Here is a 25,746-nt window from a genome sequence, read left to right on the forward strand (position 1 = left end):
TTGAAAATTTCCTCCCCAAAATCCTGTGAAAGAAATCTCCACTTAGAGAATTCCTCATACTTTTGGAAAATGATGTCATATGGGTCTTAGAACAGGTATTACCATCATCATATTCCGATATAGTCTATTCTTCAGGGAAAAAAAGAGAGTAAAATAGTGATAAATACTCAACATCCTTCTAGGTCCAAGTGTGGGGGTGCCTCAAATGTCACCCTCAAACCCAAAGCTGGATCCCAGCCCACTGGATCCTCGGAAGCCCAGCAGGGCAGGAGCGCGGCTGGGGCTTCTCGCTGGCTCCTGCCCTGCGCTGTCCACGGGGTGGTGCACACAGACCTGAGAATCACTGCGTAGCTCCTCTCCTCTGGACATGGAGGGAATATGGAGATGCAGGCTAGGGGAGCCCGGAGCTCTGTGTGGCAGAGGGGTTGTGGTGCAAAGGCGGACGTGGAGGGGGAGGTGGCAGGGGTCCCTCCCACCCCAAGGTGGCTGAGGAGAATCACACAGTCCTGTGGGCTTCCTGGGGTCTCCAGTTCCCTGGCCGCCCTGCCCAGTGCCCCTGCTGGTTACAGGCTGAGCTGCCTGTCTGCTCCCGGGTCAGCCCCTTCTGCCTTCCAGGGCCCTCCCTCCCCTGGCCCTGGGGAGGCCCTGGCCCCATGCTCCAGGCCCTGGCACAACCCTTTTGTAACCCCCTCACCCTGTTCCCACACCCCACCCCCACCCCCAGCTATTTCCTATCCGGCCTCTTCTTGGAGCATCTTGCCAGAGCCATTGACCCCGGTTCCCAAATGTGTAGCAGCTGCAGTGGGGATTTGGGAGCCAGGCTGATCCTCAGATTCTCAGCAGCCCCAGAGTGCTGAGGGTGAACCCAGCATCTGCATTTGATTGACAAGCCCTACACAGAGTCAGGAGGCCCCCTGGAACCTAGAAAAAGTATCCACACTCCTGGTCCCCCTCCTCAGGTGCCATCCCCCACTCCCCGATGCCATCTGGTCCTGCCCACTCCCCCACCCCATGGCAGCTGGTCCTGTCAGTCACCAGTAGCCCTTGGATGGTGAGCCAGATGGACGGGGCTCAGTCTTTAACCACCTCCGGGCAACACTTGGCTGGTGTCTTCCTCCCTGAGCACTGGTTTCTGGGACCCCCAACCATGCCTTCTCCTCGGCCCTCACCCCCTGGATCCAGGGCTTCAGTGACCATCTCTGCAGCAAACCCCAACCTCTCTAAGGCCCCAAGTCCAGACCCTATCAGCCACAGACATTCCCTTGGATGTTCTGATGATCCTGGTACCCAGCAAGGACCAGCAAGTAGATTGTTGTCCCCTGATCTCACATTTGCCCCTCCCTCTGAGCCTTTGCAGGAGCTGCCCCCTCACCTGGGAGCACACCCCTCCTCCCTGACCTGCTGGCCTGCCAATGGCTGAGGCCTCAGCTCCCAGCATCCTTGGACCCATCCAGGGACCAGCATCCCTGCCCAGTGCCCCACAGAGCTCCGTTCAGGACTCTGACCACTCTCACAGGAAGTGGGTTCCCTTGACAATATTGACTGATCAATTTTTATCACGAAGAGAAAAATAAACCACTTCAGGAAGGCAGAATGCTCTTCAAATGCTTCGCTTTAAAGGGAAAAGTTCCAGAGAATTTGGTCGTTAATGGATCTAGAGACGAGAGTCACCCACATCACACTGCTGCCTCCTCCCTCTGGGGCTGTTGCCTGGTCTGTCCCTTCCCCACACAGGAAAACAGCCAGGAGACCCAGCTGAGTCCTTCTGCTGGGCTGACAGTCTCAGGACCTCTTGGTGGGAGCAGGCCCTGAGAGAGGCCCTGGGGTGTCAGGAGCCTCTGCCTCGGCTGGGTGGATGGCAATCATACCCCAGGAGTCCGAGGAGAGCCCGTGGTAGAGACGCCCCCCCAGGCGCCGAGCCTCTTCCCTTTTCTTCCTGTCACATAGCTACTGGCCTGTAGGACTTGATCCCCTGAAGACAGGACTGTGTCCAGTCACATCCCTGGAGGCTGAGCCCAGCACAGGGGGTCCCCAGGGCCACTCCTCAGGGGTGGCGGAAACACACAGGCCCTGGAGCCTGGCCTGCTCACTGCGGGACCCGTCTCACAGGGTGACAGTGTGAGGTTGGGCCTGTACCACCTCTGGGGTGGGGGGGTGGCTCCATGGCTGCTGAAGCCCCATGGCCGTGCCCCTGGAAGTCCCGGTCCCGTCTGTGTCTCCTCTGCCTGGTGTATGGGGCCCAGGGGTGGCTGCAGCCTGCTCCCCGGATGGCTGTGTGTCCCCCATCAGACACACACTGTCAAATCCCTGCAGTTCCCCAAGGGGCCACCATGTGGCCCCATCACTACATCTGTATTTGGGCCAGTGCAACCTTTCCCTGTGTTCAACGTGTCTCTGCCCTTGCCAGTGACCCTTGATATTCGGCAATGACAGCATGATGACAAGGATGGTGGTAACAATACCAAAGAAGTGCAGGTAGCTTTTGCCAAGTTAGACCCTGACATGTGCCCAGCCCTGTCCATTACAGCTGTCCTTGTCCACCTGAAGGGCTTGGTACTATTATGATCCCACTTCACAGATGAGGAAACCGAGCTCACACATCCTGAGTGTGCGCCTTCTGGGCTCAGGCCTCTCTCTGGCTGGAGCCACCAGGCTTCCGGCAGGAGCAGGGGTTCAAACCAGCTGTCACGTGTCTGGCTGACCATGACAGTGGCCTGTAGCTGAAACAGGCCAGAGCCCCCTGCATACTCAGGCTCCCTGCCCCTGCCTCCTGCTCAGACAGGGCTGAGACATCAGTGCCCACAGGTTTGCTGAATGGCTGGGAGAGATTCCAAAGAAGGCAGAAAGGCCGGGAACAGGGAACTGGCCTGTTGGAGGGCCTGGGACTCACCTGGTTGGCAGGGCTCGGGCCTACCACGGCCTCGTAGGGTGGTGGGAGCTCAGCAGGGTACAGCAGGCCGGGGCTGTTGATGGCGACGCCGTACAAAGTGCCAAACGGGGAGGAAGCGAAGTCCAAGTGGAGGCCCCTGAGCAGCAGAAGGAGGAAGGTCACCCTCTGGGGAAGGAGCCGGCTGTTCCCATTGCCCTCAGAGCAATCGGAACAATTCCCCACACAGAATTCTTGGGTGTGTGAAAAAAAAGCCTCATTCACTAGGTGGTTCTAACTCTTTACTGCTCTCAAAGGATACTGGTACTTTCACCAACTTCACGGTCTTTTCCATAACAATGAAAAACATCTTAGAGCTGATTCATCTTTAATTAAATGTGACTGTAACATGACAGGAAATAGGCAACCCACTCCAGTATTCTTGCGTGGAGAATCCCATGGACAGAGGAGCCGGGGGGGGGGCTACAATGGGGTCACAAACAGTCAGACACGACTGAGCATGCATGCATGTTCAACCTGAGAGCTGTACTGTGTTTTCTGAGAGTGGAATAGGACTGGTCCTGCCTGGGTTTCCCCTCGGATACCCTGCAGTGAGGCCAGAGGAAGCACACAGGTCTCTGAGCATCCTACTCCACCACCACCCTGCCTGGGGCTCTGCTGTCGGGACCAACATTCAGGCCTTCATCTGCCTCCCCTCTGCTCACCTGCATGGACGAGGAGCAACTCATGCCTTCCCCATCCCCATACGGCTTCCCATTCTTGGGCCCCAGCATCCCTCAGGGAGGTGTTCCCAGAGACACCAACCTGTGGGCCTCAGCAGTGGGTGTGCAGGTGTACTCTGGAGGGTAATAGGGCGGAGGGGGCAGCGGGGGCACGAACTCATCGAAATCCAAGGTCTGGTGGAGCACGGTACCATGGGGGGTCAGGCAGGCTGGGCTGGCAGAAGGTGCCCTTTGTGGAAGGAACTGGAAGACAGAGAGGTTCCAAGTGATCGGTCGGCCGGTATGGCTTGTGTCTCATGAAGCTAACTGTACTGAAGCTTTAATGACACAGTTGGAACTCAGGGACTTCAACCTGTCAAACAGTGTTAGTTGTTCAGTTGTATTCAACTCTTTGTAACCCCATGGACTGTAGCCCGCCAGGCTCCTCTGTCCATGGAATTCTCCAGGCAAGAATACTGTAGTGTGCAGCCATCTCCTTATCCAAGGGAATATTCCCGACCCAGGGATCAACCCGCACTGCAGGCTGATTATTTACTCAAGGGAACTGGCTAAACACACATGTGAAACAAAGGCTCTGTGAGGATCCCCTTCCCTCTGGAGCCTCATCGCGCTCCATTCCCCTGCTGTTATACAGACGTGTCTTCTGAGGCAAAGCACAGTCTGGGAAGACTTTACTCCTATCTCTGCCACTAACTCAGGCTGCATGTGGCTCTTGCCTTCTCCACACACAGAGCCCAGTCAATGCCCTGCCAGCCAGTGTGAGCCGAGGCTTGTGCACTTAATCATCTGAGACAGAGGTGATTCCATGGCCAAGGGCAGTGCGGATGTGCCTGCTGGCCTTGACTTTGGAAAGCCACTTGCCCCACGGCCACTGCACGAGGCTGAGCAGCCAGGATGAGGCTAAGGGTCCTGGGGGTCTCATGGAGTGAAGACTCAGGAATTAGAGAAATCAACAACACCCTCAAGCATGAAACACAAAAGGCAAAGTGCTTTCCCGTGGAAGGTCCAATTCCACCAGGAATGAGAGAGGTGAGGAGGTCCAGGTGATCCTATTAGCAGGTTTAAAGGAGTCAATGTGGTCATGCGAGGGAGGCTTTTTAAAGGTTAAACAGAGGTCTCCATTTCTGCCCTAAAGTCCAGATGGCCTTTCCAGGGGGTGTTGGCCTGTCTTCAAGGAAGCATCTCAGACTTAGCAGCAGGCACCTGGCTCCTTGGCCTCCACGGTGGGAATCCCATGAGTCACCCTGCCATCTCCCCAACACCCCTCAAATCTGTCTGCCAAGGCAGCGTCTATCTGGGAGCCCAGGGTCACTGGCCCTGGACTTTGCTTTGAGACAGGCGGGTGGAGAGCCGCACCCCACGGTCTCCCCAGAAGCTGGTGTCATTAGGTTCTACCCACAGAGGCGTGAGAGGGAGTCAGACAAAGATGCAGCCAGGGAGAAGGGGTTCCTCAGACTGCTCCTGCCCTGCCCCTCCTCCCCTCTGTCCTCTGCCGTTCACCCCTGGGAAGTAATGAGATCCCTGTAGGAGCTGTGCTGAAATCCCAAGGGCGAGTCTTTTTCCCTCCGTGGCCCTGGGTCCAGTCTGTGTCTTATCTCTGAGCCTTGTCTGGTACCCTAGGCCCAGAAGATGCTCTATGAGCATCCACTTCACAGGTGAACAATACCTCCTGGCTGCCACCTCCAAGTAGCCCCCAGGTTATCTTCTCCTTTTGAGAGCGTCTAACTCACCTCTCTGCCTTGGTTTTCTTCCTCTTGTTCTGCTTTAAAAAGTTACGTTTAATCCAACGAGATGAGGTTATCCCCCTTTAAAACTCTTTTACATGCCTCTGCTCCCTGGATCCCACCAGGTTTCTAGCCTCCTTACCCACTAACCCATGGTATCCCTGAATCCTCCAATTGCCTTTTGAACCAACCCCAAATACCAAACAAGGTCTGTTCTCTCTCCCTGGATCCTGTCTCCTTTCACCCTCAACCTCCCAGTCATCCTCAGGATGTGCAGAAATGCTCACTGTCCACAACTTCCTCTGTGGCCCCAGGTCTGCAGGGTGATGGCCAGGTTTGGAGCCAATCCTGCAGCTGGGTGTGCTGGGGAGGAAACGGGCCCTAAAGAATCACTTCCTTCCCATGTGGTTCTGCTTGCCCTGGGACACCTGTACAAGCCTTGGGTGGTCCGTGTGATGACAAAGGGGTACCTGTGCCTGGTGAGCAGTGTGAGGTCGGTACCTGTCTGAGGTATTCACATACCTGGTGTGGGCATCACTGTCCAGCTCTCATCATCCTCAAAAGAGGACTTTGCATTTTAGTCTCTGCTGGAGAGAAGCCTGTTCTCATGGGTATGCTCTGGGGGAAGGACCCATGTTAGGCACATGCTTCCCAGGTAGTGCTAGGGGTAAAGAACCCACCTCCCAATGCAGGAGACAGAAGAGATGTGGGTTTGATACTTGGGTTGGGAAGATACCCTGGAGGAGGGCATGGCAACTCACTCCACTATTCTTGCCTGGAGAATCCCATGGAAGAGGAGCCTGGCAGGCTGTAGTCCGTGGGGCCGCAGAGTTGGACAGAAATGAATCGAGTTAGCATGCACGTACATCCTTGGTAGAAAGAGCAGGATTATTGCCATGGAAAAGGCTTCTGAATGGAACTCTTGTCAGTAAGCTGGAGCTCTCTCTCCCTGCACTCTGGACCTAGGAGTGACAGCCCCCTAGGCATCCTGCTGATCTCTGGTCCTTCTACCCCTCCCTCAGGTGAGCAAGGAGGCCTCCTCAAACAGGTTCAGATCAGTTTTAGTTACTACTGTTAATTTACAGTGAAATATGAATGCAGACAAGAAAACTTGCTTGTTCTGTGAAAACTGAGTTGGAGGCTTTGGAAAAGACTTCATAGCTAAGCAGAAACTGCTGCCAAGGTGGGTCTTGGCCAAGTGTTCGTCAGGATCATAAAACATCCATGCAGATGGCTTCACACAGCTGAGTCCAGCTGAAAGGAACTAAATCTGGAAATCACAGAGGGTGTGATTTCCACGAATAACCTGATACACCAAAGAGACCTATAGTCAAAATGAAGAGCCTGGCACCACACCAACCAGGGTGACAAATGCTCATTTGCATTTTTAAAGTCAAAATACAACGTTCCGTGGTATAAATGCATCATTTTACGTAAGTCTGCTGTAACTGGCTTTTTAGGTTAAGACACCCATCGATCCTCATCTGATAGTTAAGTAACACCTAGGACCTGAAGACCCTTGTGGTGAACCCAAACCTCAAGGAGAGTCACTGTGGGTCCGAGGAGGGCTGAATGGGTAGAAGATGCAGGTGAATTTGCCTGATCTGGGAGCTCTTAGGGGCACTCTATCCCTCTGATACAGAGGCCAGCACCCCTTCCAAGCTCCGTGGGCAAGCCCACTGCATCACGTCTGTGAAGGCACGGTACTCTGCCTGCCGCATCTGAAGCAGATCCACTTCAATAAGGCACAGGACAAGTGGAGAACATAAATGACAGCAACAAAGGACGATGCTAACAAGCTGGTGCCGAAGGGAGATGTCTGTAATAGCAGACGATGTCCCTAAGGCTGGGTGGCAGGCAATAAAATAAGTGGGGAGGAAAACAGCTTACTGAAAAAATGGAAAACTGAGATTACACGTAGGAAATAAAACTAAAAACATGCAATTATAGGCCTGTGGACGTAAATGCTTTCTCCATGAAACTATATCAATAAATGGAATTTTATCATCAGATGGTCTTTTGGAAATAATGGTCCACTATTTTCAAATGTATTACAGGAATTCAATTAGATAAATTCTGACCATAGGCATAACAATTTGCATCTCATGTAGGCATGTCTTCATTATATGAATTCTCCCTAAATTATTAATTATTCCAAAATGTTGATCCACAGACATAAGAATAAAATGGTGGGCTCCTTCCACGTGGGATAAGGCCTTTGTTGTGAGTCACAGTCTGTTGAAGGGAGTGCCCTGTGGCTTTTCCTGCATAAATACACCATGGTCGGACAAAAACATTCTCTAACTTTCTAGGTCTGTGTTTTTATAGCAGAGCCAGAACTTAAAGGTACTTGGGTAGCAATGTGTGTATAGACAACCCCTAGACTTTTTTTTAGTTTTTATCTCAACCCCTTAGAGTTGTCTGACCTACATTTAAATTGATGGCAATATATTTAGTGACGCTCTTTTACGTAAGTAACAGTAACAAAAGATGAAGTTAACAAGCTGGTGCCGAACAGAGATGCACAAACGGAGACGCGTGTAATAGCAGACGATGTCCCTGAGGCTGGGTGGCTGGCAATAAAGTAAGGGCAGAGGAAAACAGCTTACTGGAAAATCTTTTGAGAATCTTTCAAGAGCACTCAATTTTATTGTAATAGAAGTAATTCTCTTTTTGCACTCATATTTTGTTGGTTCACACAGTAGTAGAATATGCACTTACAATCCATATACCCCTGGTATAAACTGGTTTGGGGATACATACAACCATGGCTGACTATTTTTCTGGGCTCCAAAATCACTGCAGACGGTGACTGCAGCCATGAAATTAAAAGATGCTTACTCCTTGAAAGGAAAGTTATGACCAACCTAGATAGCATATTCAAAAGCAGAGACATTACTTTGCCAACAAAGGTTAGTCTAGTCAAGGCTATGGTTTTTCCAGTGGTCATGTGAGAGTTGGACTATAAAGAAAGCTGAGCGCGGAAGAATTGATGCTTTTGAACTGTGGTGTTGGAGAAGACTCTTGAGAGTCCCTTGGACTGTAAGGAGATCCAACCAGTCCATCCTAAAGGAGATCAGTCCTGGGTATTCATTGGAAGGACTGATGTTGAAGCTGAAACTCTAATACTTTGGCCACCTGATGCGAAGAGCTGACTCATCGGAAAAGACCCTGATGTTGGGAAAGATTGAGGGCAGGAAGAGAAGGGGATGACAAAGGATGAGATGGTTAGATGGCATCACTGACTCAATGGACATGGGTTTGGGTGGACTCTGGGAGTTGGTGATGGACAGGGAGGCCTGGTGTGCTGCAGTTCATGGGGTCGCAAAGGGTCAGACAAGACTGAGCGACTGAACTGAACTGAACTGTACGTTATAATCCAGTGTGCATGCTATTACAGCTATGACAGATTTTCTTATTTGGTTGGTAATTTCTATTTTAATTCTGAAAGCTAGGAAATGCAAACTTTCAGTGTTTCCAGCCCTGCGGTTCCGTTAGTTTGATCTGATTGGAGTGATATTTCCAGATTGACAGGAAAATCTGTCGAGGTGAGTGGACCCCCACGGCACTTAACCTTCCTTTACATAACATACCGGAGAGAAATGTCTACATGAGGGCTCAGCGAGTGAGGCCAGGAGTTCATTGCTGCTGAAGAGATGCTTAATTAGGTGTCTTTTGGAAAACTGCTGCCTCTCGAAAAGGTCAGCAGGCTGTGACAGCTGTGTGGAGGTACACAGGGAAGAATAGGCCGCACGTGATTAGAGCCAATGAATTTTTAACACCTTGATAATGATGCTCTCTGGCCCTGCGTCGTGTTGTGAACTGATGAATTGCTACAGGGTGGGTGGGGAAGAACAAAACACACAGGCTCCTACAAGAACAACTTGCCTTTGTTTCGTAAGATGCTTGAAACATTGGGGAGGAGGCAGGGCAGGGCCTGGAGGGGCCCAGGGGAGCAGGGAGGGAGGGTTCCTACCCTTAGCATGGAGAACAGCATCTTCTCATCACTTCCTCTTGACTTGCTGACTTTAGCGGTAATGTACTGAGCAGTGGGTCATGTTCTATTCACACAAATAACGAAGAGCCGTCACTATTACTGATTGTGTATTAATCAGCATGTGACCTCCACTCTTGGCCTCATCCCTCCCCTGGGGACCAGCACTTTCTCATCTCTAAGACCCTGGCTGGAGGCTCCAATGATAGCCGACCAGTGACCTGCTGCTGGATTATGAGCTGACGGTTAATGAGCAAGTGTGCAAGGCACAGTGGAGCAGTTTTTCAATTTGAGAAGAGCTCATATTCTAACAATCCTGCTTTATTACAAGTGAATTCTGGGGGACTTCCCTGGCAGTGCAGTGGCTGAGACTCTGTACCCCTAATGCAGGGGCCTGGGTTCAATCCCTGGTCAGGAAATTAGATCCCACATGTTGTAACTAAGGATTTGCATGTTGCAACTAAAGAGCCCACAAAGAAGATCAAAGATCCCACAACCTGCAATTAAGATCTGGAAGAGCCAAATAAATAAATAGATTAAAAAAAAAGAAGAAGAATTCTGAAGCCTGGAGACAGTTGCATGGCTCCGGAGGATGTCTTGGGCTATAGAATGGTCACCACAGTTACTCAGCGGCACAGACCTGGGGCTCCCTAGAGGCATGTAACGGTAGCTGGACCCCATCAGCAAGGAGCTCCAACTGCACCTAAATAAATACATCGGTGGCATCGAATCTGTGGGTTTCTGTCTTCCAGAGGGTAGCATGGAGGGACCTTCAAGGATCTCCAGGCCCCATGTGCTGTCAGGGCTCATTGTTCTGGTGGGAAGCCAGCGGTGTCCATGCTGCATTGCTCTCAAACTGGTTGGGGGAGGGGTCAAGACCCCACCATTTTGACTGTGCTGGGGAGAGGGGGAGAGGCGGGGGGCCACTTACCATCTGCAGGACATCGGCAGAGACCATCTGCATGCAGCACATGGCTGTGGCCAGTGCACACACAATGGTGGACAGGACGTTGAGGGCACACACACTGAAGAGGAGTTCCTGCGGGAAAAGACGCAGAGGGCGTCAGCATTGTCTTGGCAACGCAGGCGGCAGGACCCTCAGCACTGCCGTTGAGGTCCAGGACAAGGGCAGCCACCTGTTTCGTGGGGCTTTTTTTTTTTCATCAACACTGGTCTATTACAGACACATTTGTGTACTCTCCCACATGGTTGATCAAATTAGATACTAAATGATGTATTTTACAATTTTGATAATTATTAGGTAGTTACCATCTAAGAAAATCTTCAAAGTGCCAACATTTAAGTAGGTGGGCCATCTCTGTCAATTATAAAGTCTAACTGAGAATTTTGATAAGAAAAAAAAATTCCAAGTTTTTTAAACTTCTTTTCTTGAGAAAATTGTAGATTCACTTGCAGTTGTAAGAAACCATAGAGGGACCCTGGGTACGCCTCCCTTGGTTTTTTCCATGGCAGCATCTTACAAAACTACAGTGTGATATCACAGCCAGGAAGGACGATGACACAGTCAATGCTCAGAACATCTCCATGAGCACAGGATCCACCCTCCCTACCCACGTTGCCCTTTACAGACACACTCACCTTTCTCTCCCACTCAACCTCCCTTTCCAGACCCCTGTCAACCACGAGTCTGATCTCTGTTTTTATACTTTTGTCATTTCAAGGCTAGGATACAACTGGAAGCATAAAACATGTGACTTTTCACAACTGAGTTTTTTCACTCAGCTTGATTCCCTCAAGATTCATTCAAGTTGTTCCAGGCATCAATAGTTCATCCCTGTAGGACTTTACTGGAAAGCCAGTAGAGGAAAGGGATGGGAAGGGTGAGGGGGAGTAAGGAGGATCACAGGAACCAGGAGCCCTTATTTTTGTTCACGGCAAAACCATCCATGCCATTGTTGCTGTTGTTTAGTTGCTATGTCCTATCCAATTCTTCAAATCCTGAAAGATGATGCTGTGAAAGTGCTGCACTCAATATGCCAGCAAATTTGGAAAACTCAGCAGTGGCCACAGGACTGGAAAAGGTCAGTTTTCATTCCAATCCCAAAGAAAGGCAATGCCAAAGAATGCTCAAACTACTGCACAATTGCACTCATCTCATATGCTAGTAAAGTAATGCTCAAAATTCTCCAAGCCAGGCTTCAGCAATACGTGAACCATGAACTTCCTGATGTTCAAGCTGGTTTTAGAAAGGGCAGAGGAACCAGAGATCAAATTGCCAATATCCGCTGGATCATGGAGAAAGCAAGAGAATTCCAGAAAAACATCTATTTCTGCTTTATTGACTATGCCAAAGCCTTTGACTGCGTGGATCACAATAAACTGTGGAAAATTCTGAAAGAGATGGGAATACCAGACCACCTGACCTGTCTCTTGAGAAATCTGTATGCAGGTCAGGAAGCAACAGTTAGAACTGGACATGGAACAACAGACTGGTTCCAAATAGGAAAAGGAGTACATCAAGGCTGTATATGGTCACCCTACTTATTTAACTTCTATGCAGAGTACATCATGAGAAACACTGGACTGGAAAAAACACAAGCTGGAATTAAGATTGCCGGGAGAAATATCAATAACCTCAGATATGCAGATGACACCTCCCTTACGGCAGAAAGTAAAGAGGAACTAAAAAGCCTCTTGATGAAAGTGAAAGGAGAGTGAAAAAGTTGGCTTAAAGCTCAAAATTCAGAAAACGAAGATCATAGCATCCGGTCCCATCACTTCACGGGAAATAGATGGGAAACAGTGGAAACAGTGTCAGACTTTATTTTTCTGGGCTCCAAAATCACTGCAGATGGTGACTGCAGCCATGAAATTAAAAGACACTTACTCCTTGGAAGGAAAGTTATGACCAACCTAGATAGCATATTCAAAAGCAGAGACATTACTTTGCCAACAAAGGTCTGTCTAGTCAAGGCTATGGTTTTTCCAGTGGTCATGTATGGATGTGAGAGTTGGACTGTGAAGAAGGCTGAGTGTAGAAGAATTGATGCTTTTGAACTGTGGTGTTGGAGAAGACTCTTGAGAGTCCCTTGGACTGCAAGGAGATCCAACCAGTCCATTCTGAAGGAGATCAGCCCTGGGATTTCTTTGGAGGGAATGATACTGAAGCTGAAACTCCAGTACTTTGGCTACCTCATGCAAAGAGTTGACTCATTGGAAAAGACTCTGATGCTGGGAGGGATTGGGGGCAGGAGGAGAAGGGGACAACAGAGGATGAGATGGCTGGATGGCATCACTGACTCGATGGACGTGAGTCTGAGTGAACTCCAGGAGTTGGTGATGGACAGGGAGGCCTGGCATGCTGCGATTCATGGGGTCGAGAAGAGTTGGACATGACTGAGCGACTGAACTGAACTGAACTGATCGAATTCTTTGTGACCCCATGGACTGTAGCCCGCCAGGCTCCTCTGTCCATGGGGTTTTCCACACAAGGATACTGGAGTGGGTTGCCATTTCCTTCTCCAGGTGGTGCTACTAGTAAAAAACAAAACAAAAAAAAAAACCTCGTCTGCCAATGCAGGAGACTTAATAGACATAGGTTCAATCCCTGGGTCTGGAAAATCCCCTGGAGTAGGAAATTGCAACCCTCTGGAGTATTCTTGCCTGGAGAATTCCATGACAGAGGAGCTTGGTGGGTTACAGTCCGTGGGGTCACAAAGAGTCAGACACGACTGAGGTGACATAGCAGAGCACACAGAGCACACAATTGATTATGTTCATTAGAAGGACTGATGTCGAAGCTCCAATACTTTGGCCACATGATGCGAAGAGCCAACTCACTGGAAAAGACCCTGATGCTGGGAAAGATTGAGGGCAGGAGCAGAAGGGGACAACAGAGGGTGAGATGGTTGGATGGCATCACTGACTCAATGGGCATGAATTTGAGCAAACTCGGGGAGATAGTGGAGGACAAGGAAGCCAGGACTGCTGCAGTTCATGAGGTTGCAAGGAATTGGACACAACTTAGTGACCAAACAACAAATTGTTGGTTTATCAATTTTCTAAGAATTTTTTTTGAAAGGAACTGAACATAAATTAGAGTGAATATACTTTAATTTTGGTGATTCAGAAGGTATCAATAACCGTTTTCTCGCTGGACTTCAGCTTGTTCTGAGTGTTTGCATCCATTGTCCTGTGGCTAAGCCATGGTCCTGGGTAGCATGCCTATGTGTCCACTGCAGATGGTAGTGGGAGCTGGCCAAGAATCTCTGATCCACTGTAATGACCTGCATGACTTTGGGAAGCTGTCTCATTTCACTGTGCCTGAGCGTCCTCATCTGTAAAATGGAATAACAGGGCTTCCCTGGTGGCTCAGTGGTAAAGAATCCACCTGCCAATACAGGAGACATGGGTTTGATCCCTAATTCAGGAAGACTCCATATGCCGTGGGGGCAACTAAGCCCTCCGCCACAACTACTAAGCCTGTGCTCTAGGGCCTGGAAGCCGCCAACTACTGAAGCCCCTACGCCCTTTAGCCTGTGTTCTACAACAAGAGAAGCTACCGCAATGAGAAGTCTGAGCTCCACAACTAGAAAGTAGCCCCTACTCACTGCAGCTAGAGAAAAACCCAAGCAGCAACGAAGACCCAGCACAGTCAAAATAAATAAATAAATAAATGGAATAGCAATACCCACCTATCTCAGGGCTGTGAGGGTGAAATTAGTTCGCAAACATGAAGGGCTCAGAGCAAGGCTCAGCACACAGTGAGGTTCAATAAGCACCATCTACGATCCTATGACGGATGGCCAGTCACCTGGGGACTTTCATCTGCTCACAAACACTGGAGGATGAATTCAGTAAAGGGCTTTGAGGCCTCATCCACAAATGCTTAAGGAAAACAGCTGCAGAAATGACTGGTTGCCCACTCCAGAATGCCCTTCTCTGGCCTAAACAAATTCTATATCATTGCTCCTACTGTTCAACTGAGGAGAGAAAAAAATTCTGATGTCCACACACCTTTTACTGCTCTGCTGTTGCTCTGCCTCTGGAAGGTTCTGTCCACTTGTTTGAGTGACCGTAGTTTGATTAAAGCTCAGGAATATAAAGAATGAAGTCAAAAAGAAGGAAGAGGCACTCAGGCAATACACACAGAAGTAATTTAAATGCTCTTATTAGCCTTTAGCCACCTAGGGACTTAGGTACTATTTATAATAAGAAGTAAAATTTCCAATCTGCATTTAACTTATATTGAAACATTTCTGCATGTGCTCAGACTAGACAGTGTTCCTTAAACGCCTTCTAGGATCTGTTCAAAGATAAATGGAGGCACACAGAAGTTTGTGAGAGTTTTGAATATATAAATATTTGGATTGAGGAGCCACAAGTGGCATCACCAACTCAATGGACATGAGTTTGAGCAAACTCTGGGAGATAGTGGAGGACAGGGAAGCCTGGTGTGCTGCAGTCCATGGGGCTGCGAAGAGTTGGACACGACTGAGCGACTGAACAACAGCAAGGTGGCTTCCATGAATGAGGCAGGAAGAGGGTGAGAAGCAGAGAAGGATATGATGGATAGGGGACTTGGTGATTAACAGGAGGGAGTAAAGGAGAAAAAAGTCACCCCCATGGCCTAAGCAGGGGCAGCTGTTCCGAGATGGGCAGGCCGCATGGGGTGTGGAACTGTTTGGAACAGTGAGGAAGAACTCAGTGGGGTCCACTGAGTCTGAGAGGGCTGCGGTTCTCTGCGTGGAGGGAGCTCAGTGGGTCTGGGCTGGACTCTGGGACATGGGCGTGGCCAGTGCAGGGGTGGGGACAACACCAGGGAGGCAGCTGAACTTGCCCAGCAAGGGTGTGCTCGGCCAGGAGAGATGAGAGTCTGAATCAGAACCCAGAAAATGAAGTGAAAGTGTTAGATGTTCAGCCATGTCAGATTCTTTGTGACCCTGTGGACTATAGCCCATCAGGCTCTTCTGTCCATGGGATTCTCCAGGCAAGATACTGGAGTGGGTTGCCATTCCCTTCTCCAGGGATCTTCTCGACTCAGGGATTGAACCCAGGTCTCCTGCACTGCAGGCAGATTCTTAACCATCTGAGCCACCAGGAGAAGCCCTGAGAACCCACAGCTGGGTCCTAATTCTGGAGCAGAAAGAGTCTATAAAGAAGATCTAGATGAGGATGAACAGAGAGAAGGGAAACCAGGGAGGTGGGCATATAAATGGGCAAATGCACCATTGCAGGAGGTTTCCACACCCCTGGCCCAACACGCCCAGCAGACAATGAGTGACGACAGGGACGAGCCAAACCCCACACCATGTCTCACAGATGTGTGCCAGAACCTGGACTCACAAGATGTGTGGGGCTTTAACAAAACTTGCTTGCAAACTTGGATGCAAAGCAAAGGTCAACAAACTAACACTAAGACACAGGTGTATGGGGTTATCCAACCACAGTGCAGTTATGTTTGCTGTGAATGACAGGAAAACAACTGATTAAGCCCTTTCTACCTCTGCAAATTCACAACACACAGTGGAATAACTCAGGGATTAAAAAGTGAATCATAATGAAAATGAGAGATCCTTGGAACCACATAAAACATAAAACTTGTGCTGGCTCAGTCGTGTCTGACTCTTTGTGACCCCATGGACTGTAGCCCACTAGGTTCCTCTGTCCATTGAATTCTCCAGGCAAGAATACTGGAATTGCTGTTTCCTTCTCCAGGGGATCTTCCTGACCCAGGGATTGAACTAGAGTCTTCTGCATTGGCAGATGAATTCTTTACCACTGTACATGGAAGCCTGTGGGTACATATACATAAACATTTATATATTAAATTAAATATATATTAAAGAGTCAAATTTTAGCAAATGCTGCATCTATTAAGTATACATGCATGTATTTGTACATACTCATATGTGTATGTATATGTATGTATATACAAATATATAAATACACATACATTTTAGCATATACACATCTCAATAGATGTAGCATTTTTGCTAAAGTTTAAGACTCTTTAATGGTAAATTCTAAGCAAAACAGTAATAAAATGGGATTCCCTAAACCTGGAAAATACTATTTAGTCCCAGAAAATTTCAATAAACATTATTCCTAATTATTGAATACACTTCCTTTAAAATCAGGAAGGAATAAAACAGATAAACAACAAGGACCTAATGTATAGCACAGGAAACTACACTCAACATCTTGTAATAACCGATAGTGGTTGAAAGAATCTGAGTCACTTTGCTGTACACTTGAAACTACATTGTACACAACATTGTAATTTACATTACACAACATTGTAAATAAACTATACCTCAATAAAAATAAAGTAAAATAAATCAGGAAGAAAACAAGATGTCTGGTTCAAGCCCTATTCAATACTGTGCTGAAGAGTCCTTGTCAGTTTGGGAAGATAGGAAAAATGAAGAAAAATCAATAAGCAACAAAAAGACTGGAAAGGAAGAAGCATACTGCCATTATTCCCAGATAAGGTAACCCACTAAATAGAAAACCCCAAGCAATCTATGGGCAAACTGTCAGAGTAAATGGAGTTATGAGTAACTGGATGCATGACCAATGAACAGAAGTAAATGTGTTTCTCTATACAAACATTTTAAAATCAGAAAATGTTCTTCAAAAAACTCTTCTTTTCCTGTAGTGGGACAAAACTATATGACATCTAGGAATGTATCTAACAAAAATCATACCAATTTTATTGAAAAACACGACAGAAGGATACATAAATGGAAAGATACACCAAAAATGGCCATTCTCAGACAACTAACCTAAAAATACAATGCAGTTACAAATGAATGGCTTCGTGTGTCTAAGACAGAGAGAGAAATGGGGAAGGGGGAGGGCAGGGGAGAGTCCACAAAGGACAGAGAAGAGCCAAGATCATTTTGAGAAGAAAAAAGGGGGGCTGATCCTACCAAACACACACTTAATAAAGAAAAAGCATTTAATATAATGTGCTATTGACAATGAGTCAAGCCATACACCAACACAGAAGAAAAGAGACCCCAGAAATAAATGTTTTTAGATACAGATACTCAATATATAACCACATGACTAAATGACCACTAACTTGAGCTGTAACAGCAGATGATGATCTATCAGTGAAAAACAAAACTAGGTCGTATCTCACGCCACATGCATAACTAAGACCCAGGTGGATAAAAACTAAACATGAAAAGCAAAGTTTTAAAGCTTGTGGGAAAAAAATCCAGGAAGTTTATCTGACCTCAGGATGGGAAAATATTTCTTAAATGCAATATAGAAAGGACACTTCCAACAGGAAATGAATCTGACTGCACTGAAACTGAAAACTTGTCTCTGAAAAACGACATCCAAAATGAAACGAAATGACATCCCAAACAAAACTGAATGACAAGTCCCAGAGTGCATGAGATTTTTATGACTAAGGTCATTGTTTAGAACAGAGAACCCCACAGGAAGACAGACAAAACAGATGATTCACTGATGAGAAACACAAATGGCCAATACATTGACGATACAAGACAAGTCAAGAAGAATCTATGGCAAGAACTCTTGGCAAGGATGTGACTGAAGCAAAGGTACCTCTTCCACCGGCCGTGAGAATATTACCTCTTAGTAGAGAAATGGGATGTTTTGTAAAAGGGAAGATGGACCCTCCTTACATCCTGGCCTGTGTGCCTGCTGAAAAGACACAGCATGTGAGCCCAGGCTGATGACTGCATGACTAATCATTCTAGCACTGTTAAAATAGGCTTCCCTGGTGGCTCAGTGGTACAGAATCTGCCTGCCAATGCAGGAGACGCAGGTTTGATCCCTGGGTTGGGATGATCCCCTGGAGAAGGGAATGGCAATCCACTCCAGTATTCTTGCCTGGAAAATTCTATGGACAGAGACTCGCAGGTGACAGTCTATGGGGATGCAAAGAGTTGGACACGACTGAGCGACTCACACACTTACACAAGTAAATCAACTATACTTCAAAAAAACAAACAAACAAACTATACTTCAACAAAAAAATAAAAATAATAAATAAATAAGTAAATAAAAAGGTCGTGCAAAGCAGGTCACAAAGGATGGCCCCCAGAAAAGCCACACTGGGGTCAAGTACAGGTATCACTCCTCCACTGAGTCATCTCTCTGGCAGGAATTCTGCTCCCTCAGTCAAGATTCTGTCCTGTGGCCCCTCTAATCTTGGGCCTCTCTGCAAGGGCCTGGGGACAGTAAGGCCCTCCAGACAGTTATGCTCAGCTCAGCCATGGTCATCTTCTCCTTTCCTTGAGCTTCTATAACCAGTGTGTGTTGATTTCTGAATGAAGTCAGATCCCTAAATGCATCTCTGAACGCCTGCACGGGCCTGTCTCCATCTTTCTGGCCTTGCTTTCACGTCTTTCTTCACCCACAACTCATCCGTCACATGGACATTTAACAGCTTGAGGTACTGACGTATGACAGACGAATGACAGAGTGAGCATATTTTAAACACAGAATCCAATGAGTTTTGACACATGTGCACACCTGCATAGCCACCACCGCGATCAAGGGAGAGAATTTACCCATGGCCCCAGGATTACTTCCGGCTCCTTTGTTACAAGTAATTCTCTACCTTCACATTCCCTTCTGCCGGTTTTACATGTTCTTTCAAATGGCCTCATCATTCAATTATTATTGAAACATTTCCCATCCTACATACTTTCCTCTTAATGCCCTCTTCCCCTCAGCATATCGGTGCCAATTCAGAGCTCTGAACATAACTAAGTACTTTAGACACAACCTTCGGTCTCAAGGAGTGGACTCTGCACCGTCTCCTCCAGGTTGTGTATGCAAAACCACAACCTGCTCTCTGCCCCCCACTCAAGGCAATGGGGCCCCTCTGAAGCCCCTAGTTTGTCTGGGGAGTAGAGTGAAGGTCAGGTCTTTTATTATTTATCCTGGGACCACCCCAGCAAGCCCTGTTCATGATCCTCCTCTTCCCAGACCCTGACATGGAGCCTCGAAAGATCCCACAGTCAAGGGCAGAGGGCTGGGGACTACCTGCTGTGGGTCCTTATCTGAATGTGCCAAAAGCTGGGGGGTCCTCGTGTGAGGGGCCCACCCATGTGGCCCAGCACTCAAGCCCTGCAGGCTCCGCCCCCCCACCACCCCAGCTAACAGAAAGACAACTTTCATCAGCTACATCACAGTGCATCCCCCGGTGATGGCTTCAGGGTATCCACTTGAGGAGGGTCCAGGGCAGCGGTCTGGAAGGAAGAGGGGTGCATCTTGAAGCTGTGTTTGCTGAGCATGTTGCCTTAGACCTTAAAAATGTCCACTGTCAGGACATCCCTGGTGATCCAGGGTTAGGACTCCATGCTTCCACTGCAGGGGGCTGTCCTAGCCTGAGGACTGGAGAAACACTGAGTGATGGAGAGGGGCTCATTCATCCAGGCGAAGGCTTGACCCTCCACCCTTCCCCACTGGGAGGAGGGGTTCCGCCTGTGGGTGAACTGCAGCATCAGCTCTTCCCTGATGTCCAGCCGGCTGCCCACCCTGACCATTCTGGACTTGTCAGCCTTCACACTCCATCACAAAATATCAATGTTCACTTATTCTCAGGGGCATTTTTATTTCTTCAGCATGGTTAAAAACATACTCAAGATTAAACAATGAGTCTATTTTTCAGGCCCCTAGGTTTTTAGGAAATTGTCTTGCTGGATTTCTTCTTTTTTTTTTTTTCTCCTTTAACTTCCTTAGAGACAAAGAAAAGAATCTTCAAGAGAAGTAAACTTATAAACTCAATAATTGATTGATTCCTGGAAAGTTTTATTTCCTTATCCATTGATAAGGTTTCTTTGGATAATTTGTTTTACTACAGTTCCATAAATTAAACCAGATACTTGAAGCGAACAAACAAACAAAAAAAGATCTTTACCTCTATTTTCAATTAGAATTACATCATTATAATATAACTGTAATGATAACTCGGGATATAGCAAAGAATAAAGTTGGGATGGATATACTATCAACCCATGATGATTCATATTCTATCAGTTATGATTCCAATTTTTGTAACCTTTTAAAACTTCTGTTAATATTGATCAGAAAAGATGTCACAATCTTGTGTTGGGTTTGACTTGGCAAAGACCACCATTAACCTACCAAAACATCTTTTTATCATTTATTTTGTCACTAGACATTATTAGGAAGTGAAAGAAAGTGAGAGTGTTAGTTGTGTCCGACTCTTTGTGACCCCATGGACTGTAGCCCATCAGGCTCCTCTGTTTGTGGAATTCTCCCTGTGATCTGGGGTTTAGACGTGGTAGGAAAGCTTCAAAGAGACCCAGGGAGCAGGGGGGTTTCAGAGCCTTCAAACCCTCAAGAACAATCTGAGGGAACAGAGAAGCAGCATTGCCATCATCTTCCGGGCTCCAGAGATATTCCTCATCAGACTGGAAGAAGAATCGAGGACCACACTCCTTGTGACACAGGGCAGGTGCTGGGGGCCAGGTCCCTTCACATCGGGCCTCAGGAACCTCCTCTCTCTCTGTGGCCACTGCTCTTTTTGCCAGCCAGTTTCCCAGAGCATGGGAATTCACAGAGAGTTCCCCTGACAGACTGGTCACCATTTCCGGCATCTGAAATGTCTCCTACAGTGGACCCACCACAGGCCCCTGTTCCAGAGAGTGACACTGCCGTCTGTCCCCGCCAGGTGTTAGGTGGTCCTCCAGAGCGTCCAAACCCCCACATACTGTGTCCCCCATACACATACTACAGAGCCCCTATTGTACAATGTAGCGTTAGTGGTAAAGAACCTGCCTGCCAATGCAGGAGACGCCAAGAGACTCAGGTTCGATTTCTGGATCGAGAAGATCCCCTGGAAGAAGGATGGCAATCCACTCCAGTATTCTTGCCTGGAGAATCCCATGGACAGAGGAGCCTGGTGAGCTACAGTCTGTGAGGTCGCAAGGAGTCAGACATGACTGAAGTAACTTAGCATGCATGTGCCATAGGACCACCATCAAGGGCTCCTTGCACTGTAGCCTTATTTTTCAGAAAAAGTTTAGCAGTTTAGTTTCAGGGAAAAGAGGAAAAGAATTGGGTTCGTTGTTCAGATGCGTGTGTAAGTGGCCAATTTTGATTTTCAGGAGCAGGAAAAACTTGTAGGGAGAAAAAGAAAGAAGTGATATAAACAATTTTCCATGCCATTAAAGAAAAATCAGATGCTGTATATAAGAATAGACTTCCATGGGAAACTGTAACATTTCTTGCTCCAAATATCTTTAAAAAGGCAAAATAAGTACCCATCTGTTCTCTGATGGTATAATAGCAAAAATGTTGGCTCAGCCATAAAAAAGAACGAAATAATGCCATTTGCAGCAACATGGATGCAACTAGAGATGATCATCCTAAGTAAGTCAGAAAGAGAAAGACAAATACCAAATGATACCACTTACACGTAGAATCTAAAATATGGCACAAATGAACATATCTGTGACTCACAGACATAGAAAACACACTTGTGGTTGCCAAAGGGAAGGGGAAGGATTGGGAGTTTGGGTTTAGCAGATGCAAACTATTATATATAGGATGGATAAACAACAAGGTCCTATTGTATAGCACGGGGAGCTATACTCAATATCCTATGATAAACCATAATGGAAAAGAATATGAAAAAGAATGTACCTATAACTAAGTCAATTGGCTGTACAGCAGAAATTAAACACAACACTGTAAGTCAACCAGAGTTCAATAAAATCAAACGCTGGAACAGCAGTGACACACGTCATATCAATATTTGTGTCGACCTCTTTCAACCATTCAGCAGTGCTTCACAGAGGTCGGAGGCAGAAAGTGAAATGGTTAAAATGGAAAATTCAAAAAACAAAACCTTTAAAGTGGAAATTTCTAATTGTTTAAGGGGCTTCCCTGATGGCTCAGATGGTAAAGAATCTGTCTGCAGAGCAGGAGACTTGGGTTTGATCCCTGGGTCAGGAAGATTCCTTGGAGGAGGAAATGGCAACCCACTGCAGTATTCTTGCCTGAAGAATCCCATGGACAGAGGAGCCTGGTGGGCTACAATCCATGGGGTTGCACAGAGTTGGACATGACTGAGTGACTTTCACTAACTGTTTACAATGCTCTCCAGAAAGATGTCCCCTGTTGCATGTGCCCAGCTGCAGGGACCAAGAACTGAAAGGAACACGGTTAAAAGAACATTCCCAGGAGAAATCTCAGGGATGGAGTGGGAGGCAGGAGCGAGTGAAGCCTGGGTCACCTTCAAGGTCAGTCGCACGGCGTTGCAGTCCTCGCGCAGCGGGTTCAGCTTCAGCGTCTCCCCGAGGTTGCTGCAGCCGGACACCTGATGCTGGGTCTCGCAGCAGACACATACCTCCACACTGTCGAACTTTATCTGGACAGGGGAACACAGACAGAGCTCAAGGTTAGAACCTGGCGTGTGGTTCCTAACAATAAGGAACATGGGACAAGCATCCTATCTCATTTTCTTTACATAATAAAGTCAAGATGAATTTTTTAACAGACAAAACTCACCAGAAATACCATTAGGAATTATTTAAAATTCCTATTTTCAAAAGCAATTAATAAAAAAATAAAATATAAGAAACCTAAGCTATAAAGTTAGGATTTCCCAGGTGGTGCAGTGGTAAAGAACCCACCTGCCAATGCAGGAAACGTGTGTTTGATCCCTGGGTCAGGAAGATTCCCCCGGAGGAGGAAATGGCAACCCAGTCCAGTATTCTTGCCTGAAGAATCCCATAGACAGAGGAGCCTGGTGGGCCACAGTCCATAGGGTTGCAAAGAGTCAGACACAACTGAAGTAACTTACCACGCGTGCACTCACATAGTAGAGATTAAAAGAATATGGGTAGCTCTACAGCCATAAATTTTCAAATCTAGAGGACACAGATAATTTCCTAGCAAAATACAAGCTATGATACCTAGTCCATAAGTAAACCTAAAGATCAATAACCATAAAAGAGACTCAGTTCAGTTCAGTTCAGTCGCTCAGTCGTGTCTGACTCTTTGTGACCCCATAAATTAAAGTACGCCAGGCCTCCTTGTCCATCACCAACTCCTGGAGTTCACTCAAACTCATGTCCATCGAGTCGGTGATGCCATCCAGCCATCTAATCCTCTGTCATCCCCTTCTCCTCCTGCCCCCAATCCCTCCCAGCATCAGAGTCTTTTCCAATCAGTCAACTCTTCGCATGAGGTGGCCAAAGTAAAAGATATTAGAAAGTCCAAAATGGTATTTCAGGCTGAGTTTGCTACTGCTATTGCTAAGTCACTTCAGTCGTGTCCGACTCTGTGTGACCCCATAGACGGCAGCCCACCAGGCTCCCCTGTCCCTTGGATTCTCCAGGCAAGAACAATGGAGTGGGTTGCCATTTCCTTCTCCAAGGCATGAAAGTGGAAAGTGAAAGTGAAGTCACTCAGTCGTGTCCAACTCTTAGCGACCCCATGGACTGTAGCCTACCAGGCTCCTCCATCCATGGGATTTTCCAGGGAAGAGTTCTGGAGTAGGGTGCCATTGCCTTCTCAGAGGCTGAGTTTGCTCTGACCTTTAATGAAAAGATAATTCCTATGTTTTAAAACAATTTCAGAGCAAGAGATAAAGAAGAAAATACCACAGTTACCTTATAAAGCTAGTTTAACCTTACCCACAATTCTGAAAAGGAAAAACAAAAGCTCCCCACTCCTACCACAAACCAAAAGGTCAGCTTCTCCTTTCAAACATGAAAATATTCTAAGCAAAACAGTGGCTCCTTGAATCCAAAGCTGTATTAAAGGAATTATATTCCACTGCTGTACTAAAAAGTACTGAATGCAAACTATACAGCCCAAGTCTAAATGCCTACAAGAAAGGGAATTTATAGATTCATAAAACAAAAGAGTCCAGGGTTCGGAATTCATGCATGGTGGCAAGCAGGTACTGAAATGTTCTCAGCGCTTTCTCAGTCTCCACCGGCCCTTTCCTTAGGGTTGGCTGTATGCTCAGAAGGAATCTCCTAAAAATACATCTGGAAGCTTAGCAGCCTTAGTGGTCAGTGTGTGCGTTCTAAATGCTATAGCCCCAGGCCTGGCTGGCCGTGCAGCACAAGGGAGAGAGGAAAACTTAGTTCTGTTAAATATCATGTATTTACTTGTTCCCAAAACCTAGGTTACCCTGAAAAATATCCAAGTTTCATTTTAGAAATAGGATTCTGGAACAGTGGTAAATCAATCAAGAAAATCTGTTCCAGGGACAAATCAAAGGAGAAAAATCATACAATCTTATAAATAGATCTCAAAAAACTAGTGCCTCAAATTTAGCAGGCATTCATGGTAAAAACTCTCAGTCACTTTCAAGAATAGGAGAAAATGACTTAAATCTGATAAGGCTTTTACCCGGCAAATATCAAAAGCAAATACCATTTTAAAAATATTTATTTGTTTTGAAGGACTGCACCGGGCCTTTGTTGCTGTGCACAGGGTTCCTTCGGTAGTTGTGATACATAGGCTTAGCTGCCCCACAGCCTGTGGAATCTTCCCGGACCAGAGATCGAACCTGTGTCACCTGCACTGGTAGGTGGATTAACCACTGGACCACCAGGGAAATCCACAAATACCATTTTAACTGGAGAAATATGAAGGCAATTCCACTAAGATCAGGAATAACACAGAGGAATGACACCCGTGGCCACAATTCTGCATTGTTTTAGGAGAGCTTGCTAATTTAAAGATAAGAAATGACTGCAAACTGTGTAAATACTGGAGAAGATAGAACTGTCTTTCCAAACGCGATCGAATATCTAAAAACAATCTAAGAGACTACACTAAAAATGATGGCAATTAAGAGTATTTGTTCAAAGAAAACCCAGAAGAAATGCCCCATGTAAGTGATTTAAACAATCTTGAGGGCATGACTTTCTGAGTCTGCTTATGAGTCTATCCACAACTCTACTCTTTTTCCATCTAACAAACACTTTACTTGCTTCACTAAAGAGTATTTGTTGCATTGGTTATAATAAATATGATACTGTGCTGTGCTTAGTTGCTCAGTCCTGTCTGACTCTCTGTGACCTCATTGGCTGTAGCCCACCAGGCTCCTCTGTCCATGGGTATTCTCCAGGCAAGAATATTGGAGTGGGTTGCCATGCCCTCCTCCAGGGGATCTTCCCAACCCAGGGATCAAACCCAGGTCTCCTGCATTGCAGGTGGATTCTTTACCGTCTGAGTCACCAGGGAATACCAAGAATGCTGGAGTGGGTAGCCTATCCCTTCTCCAGGGGATCTTCCCAACCCAGGAATTGAACTGGGGGTTGCTGCATTGCAGGCAGATTCTTTACCAGCTGAGCTACCCAGGAAGCCCAAATATGATACTATTAATAACCAATTAAAAATAAAAATGGCAAAAATATTCTATTTAAAGTAACAATAACAAGTAAAAGATAAGAGATTAAACATGGAAATTTAATGATA

The 25,746-nt window shown here is 47.0% G+C and overlaps 1 protein-coding gene across 1 annotated transcript in view; it reads right to left on the reverse strand.

Moving 5' to 3' along the window:
- Positions 1-25,746, reverse strand: part of ENTREP2 (endosomal transmembrane epsin interactor 2) — a 241,233-nt gene that overhangs the window by 13,814 nt on the left and 201,673 nt on the right. Inside the window, exons 4-7 of the mRNA XM_061394637.1 lie at positions 22,541-22,675; positions 10,259-10,366; positions 3,692-3,852; positions 2,891-3,026 (exon numbers count right to left, since the gene is read on the reverse strand). Of these exons, the coding sequence (XP_061250621.1) occupies positions 2,891-3,026; positions 3,692-3,852; positions 10,259-10,366; positions 22,541-22,675 (540 nt within the window). The remainder of the gene's footprint in view (positions 1-2,890; positions 3,027-3,691; positions 3,853-10,258; positions 10,367-22,540; positions 22,676-25,746) is intronic.

This window comes from Bos javanicus, chromosome 21, assembly GCF_032452875.1.
Source record: "Bos javanicus breed banteng chromosome 21, ARS-OSU_banteng_1.0, whole genome shotgun sequence".
NCBI lineage: Eukaryota > Metazoa > Chordata > Mammalia > Artiodactyla > Bovidae > Bos > Bos javanicus.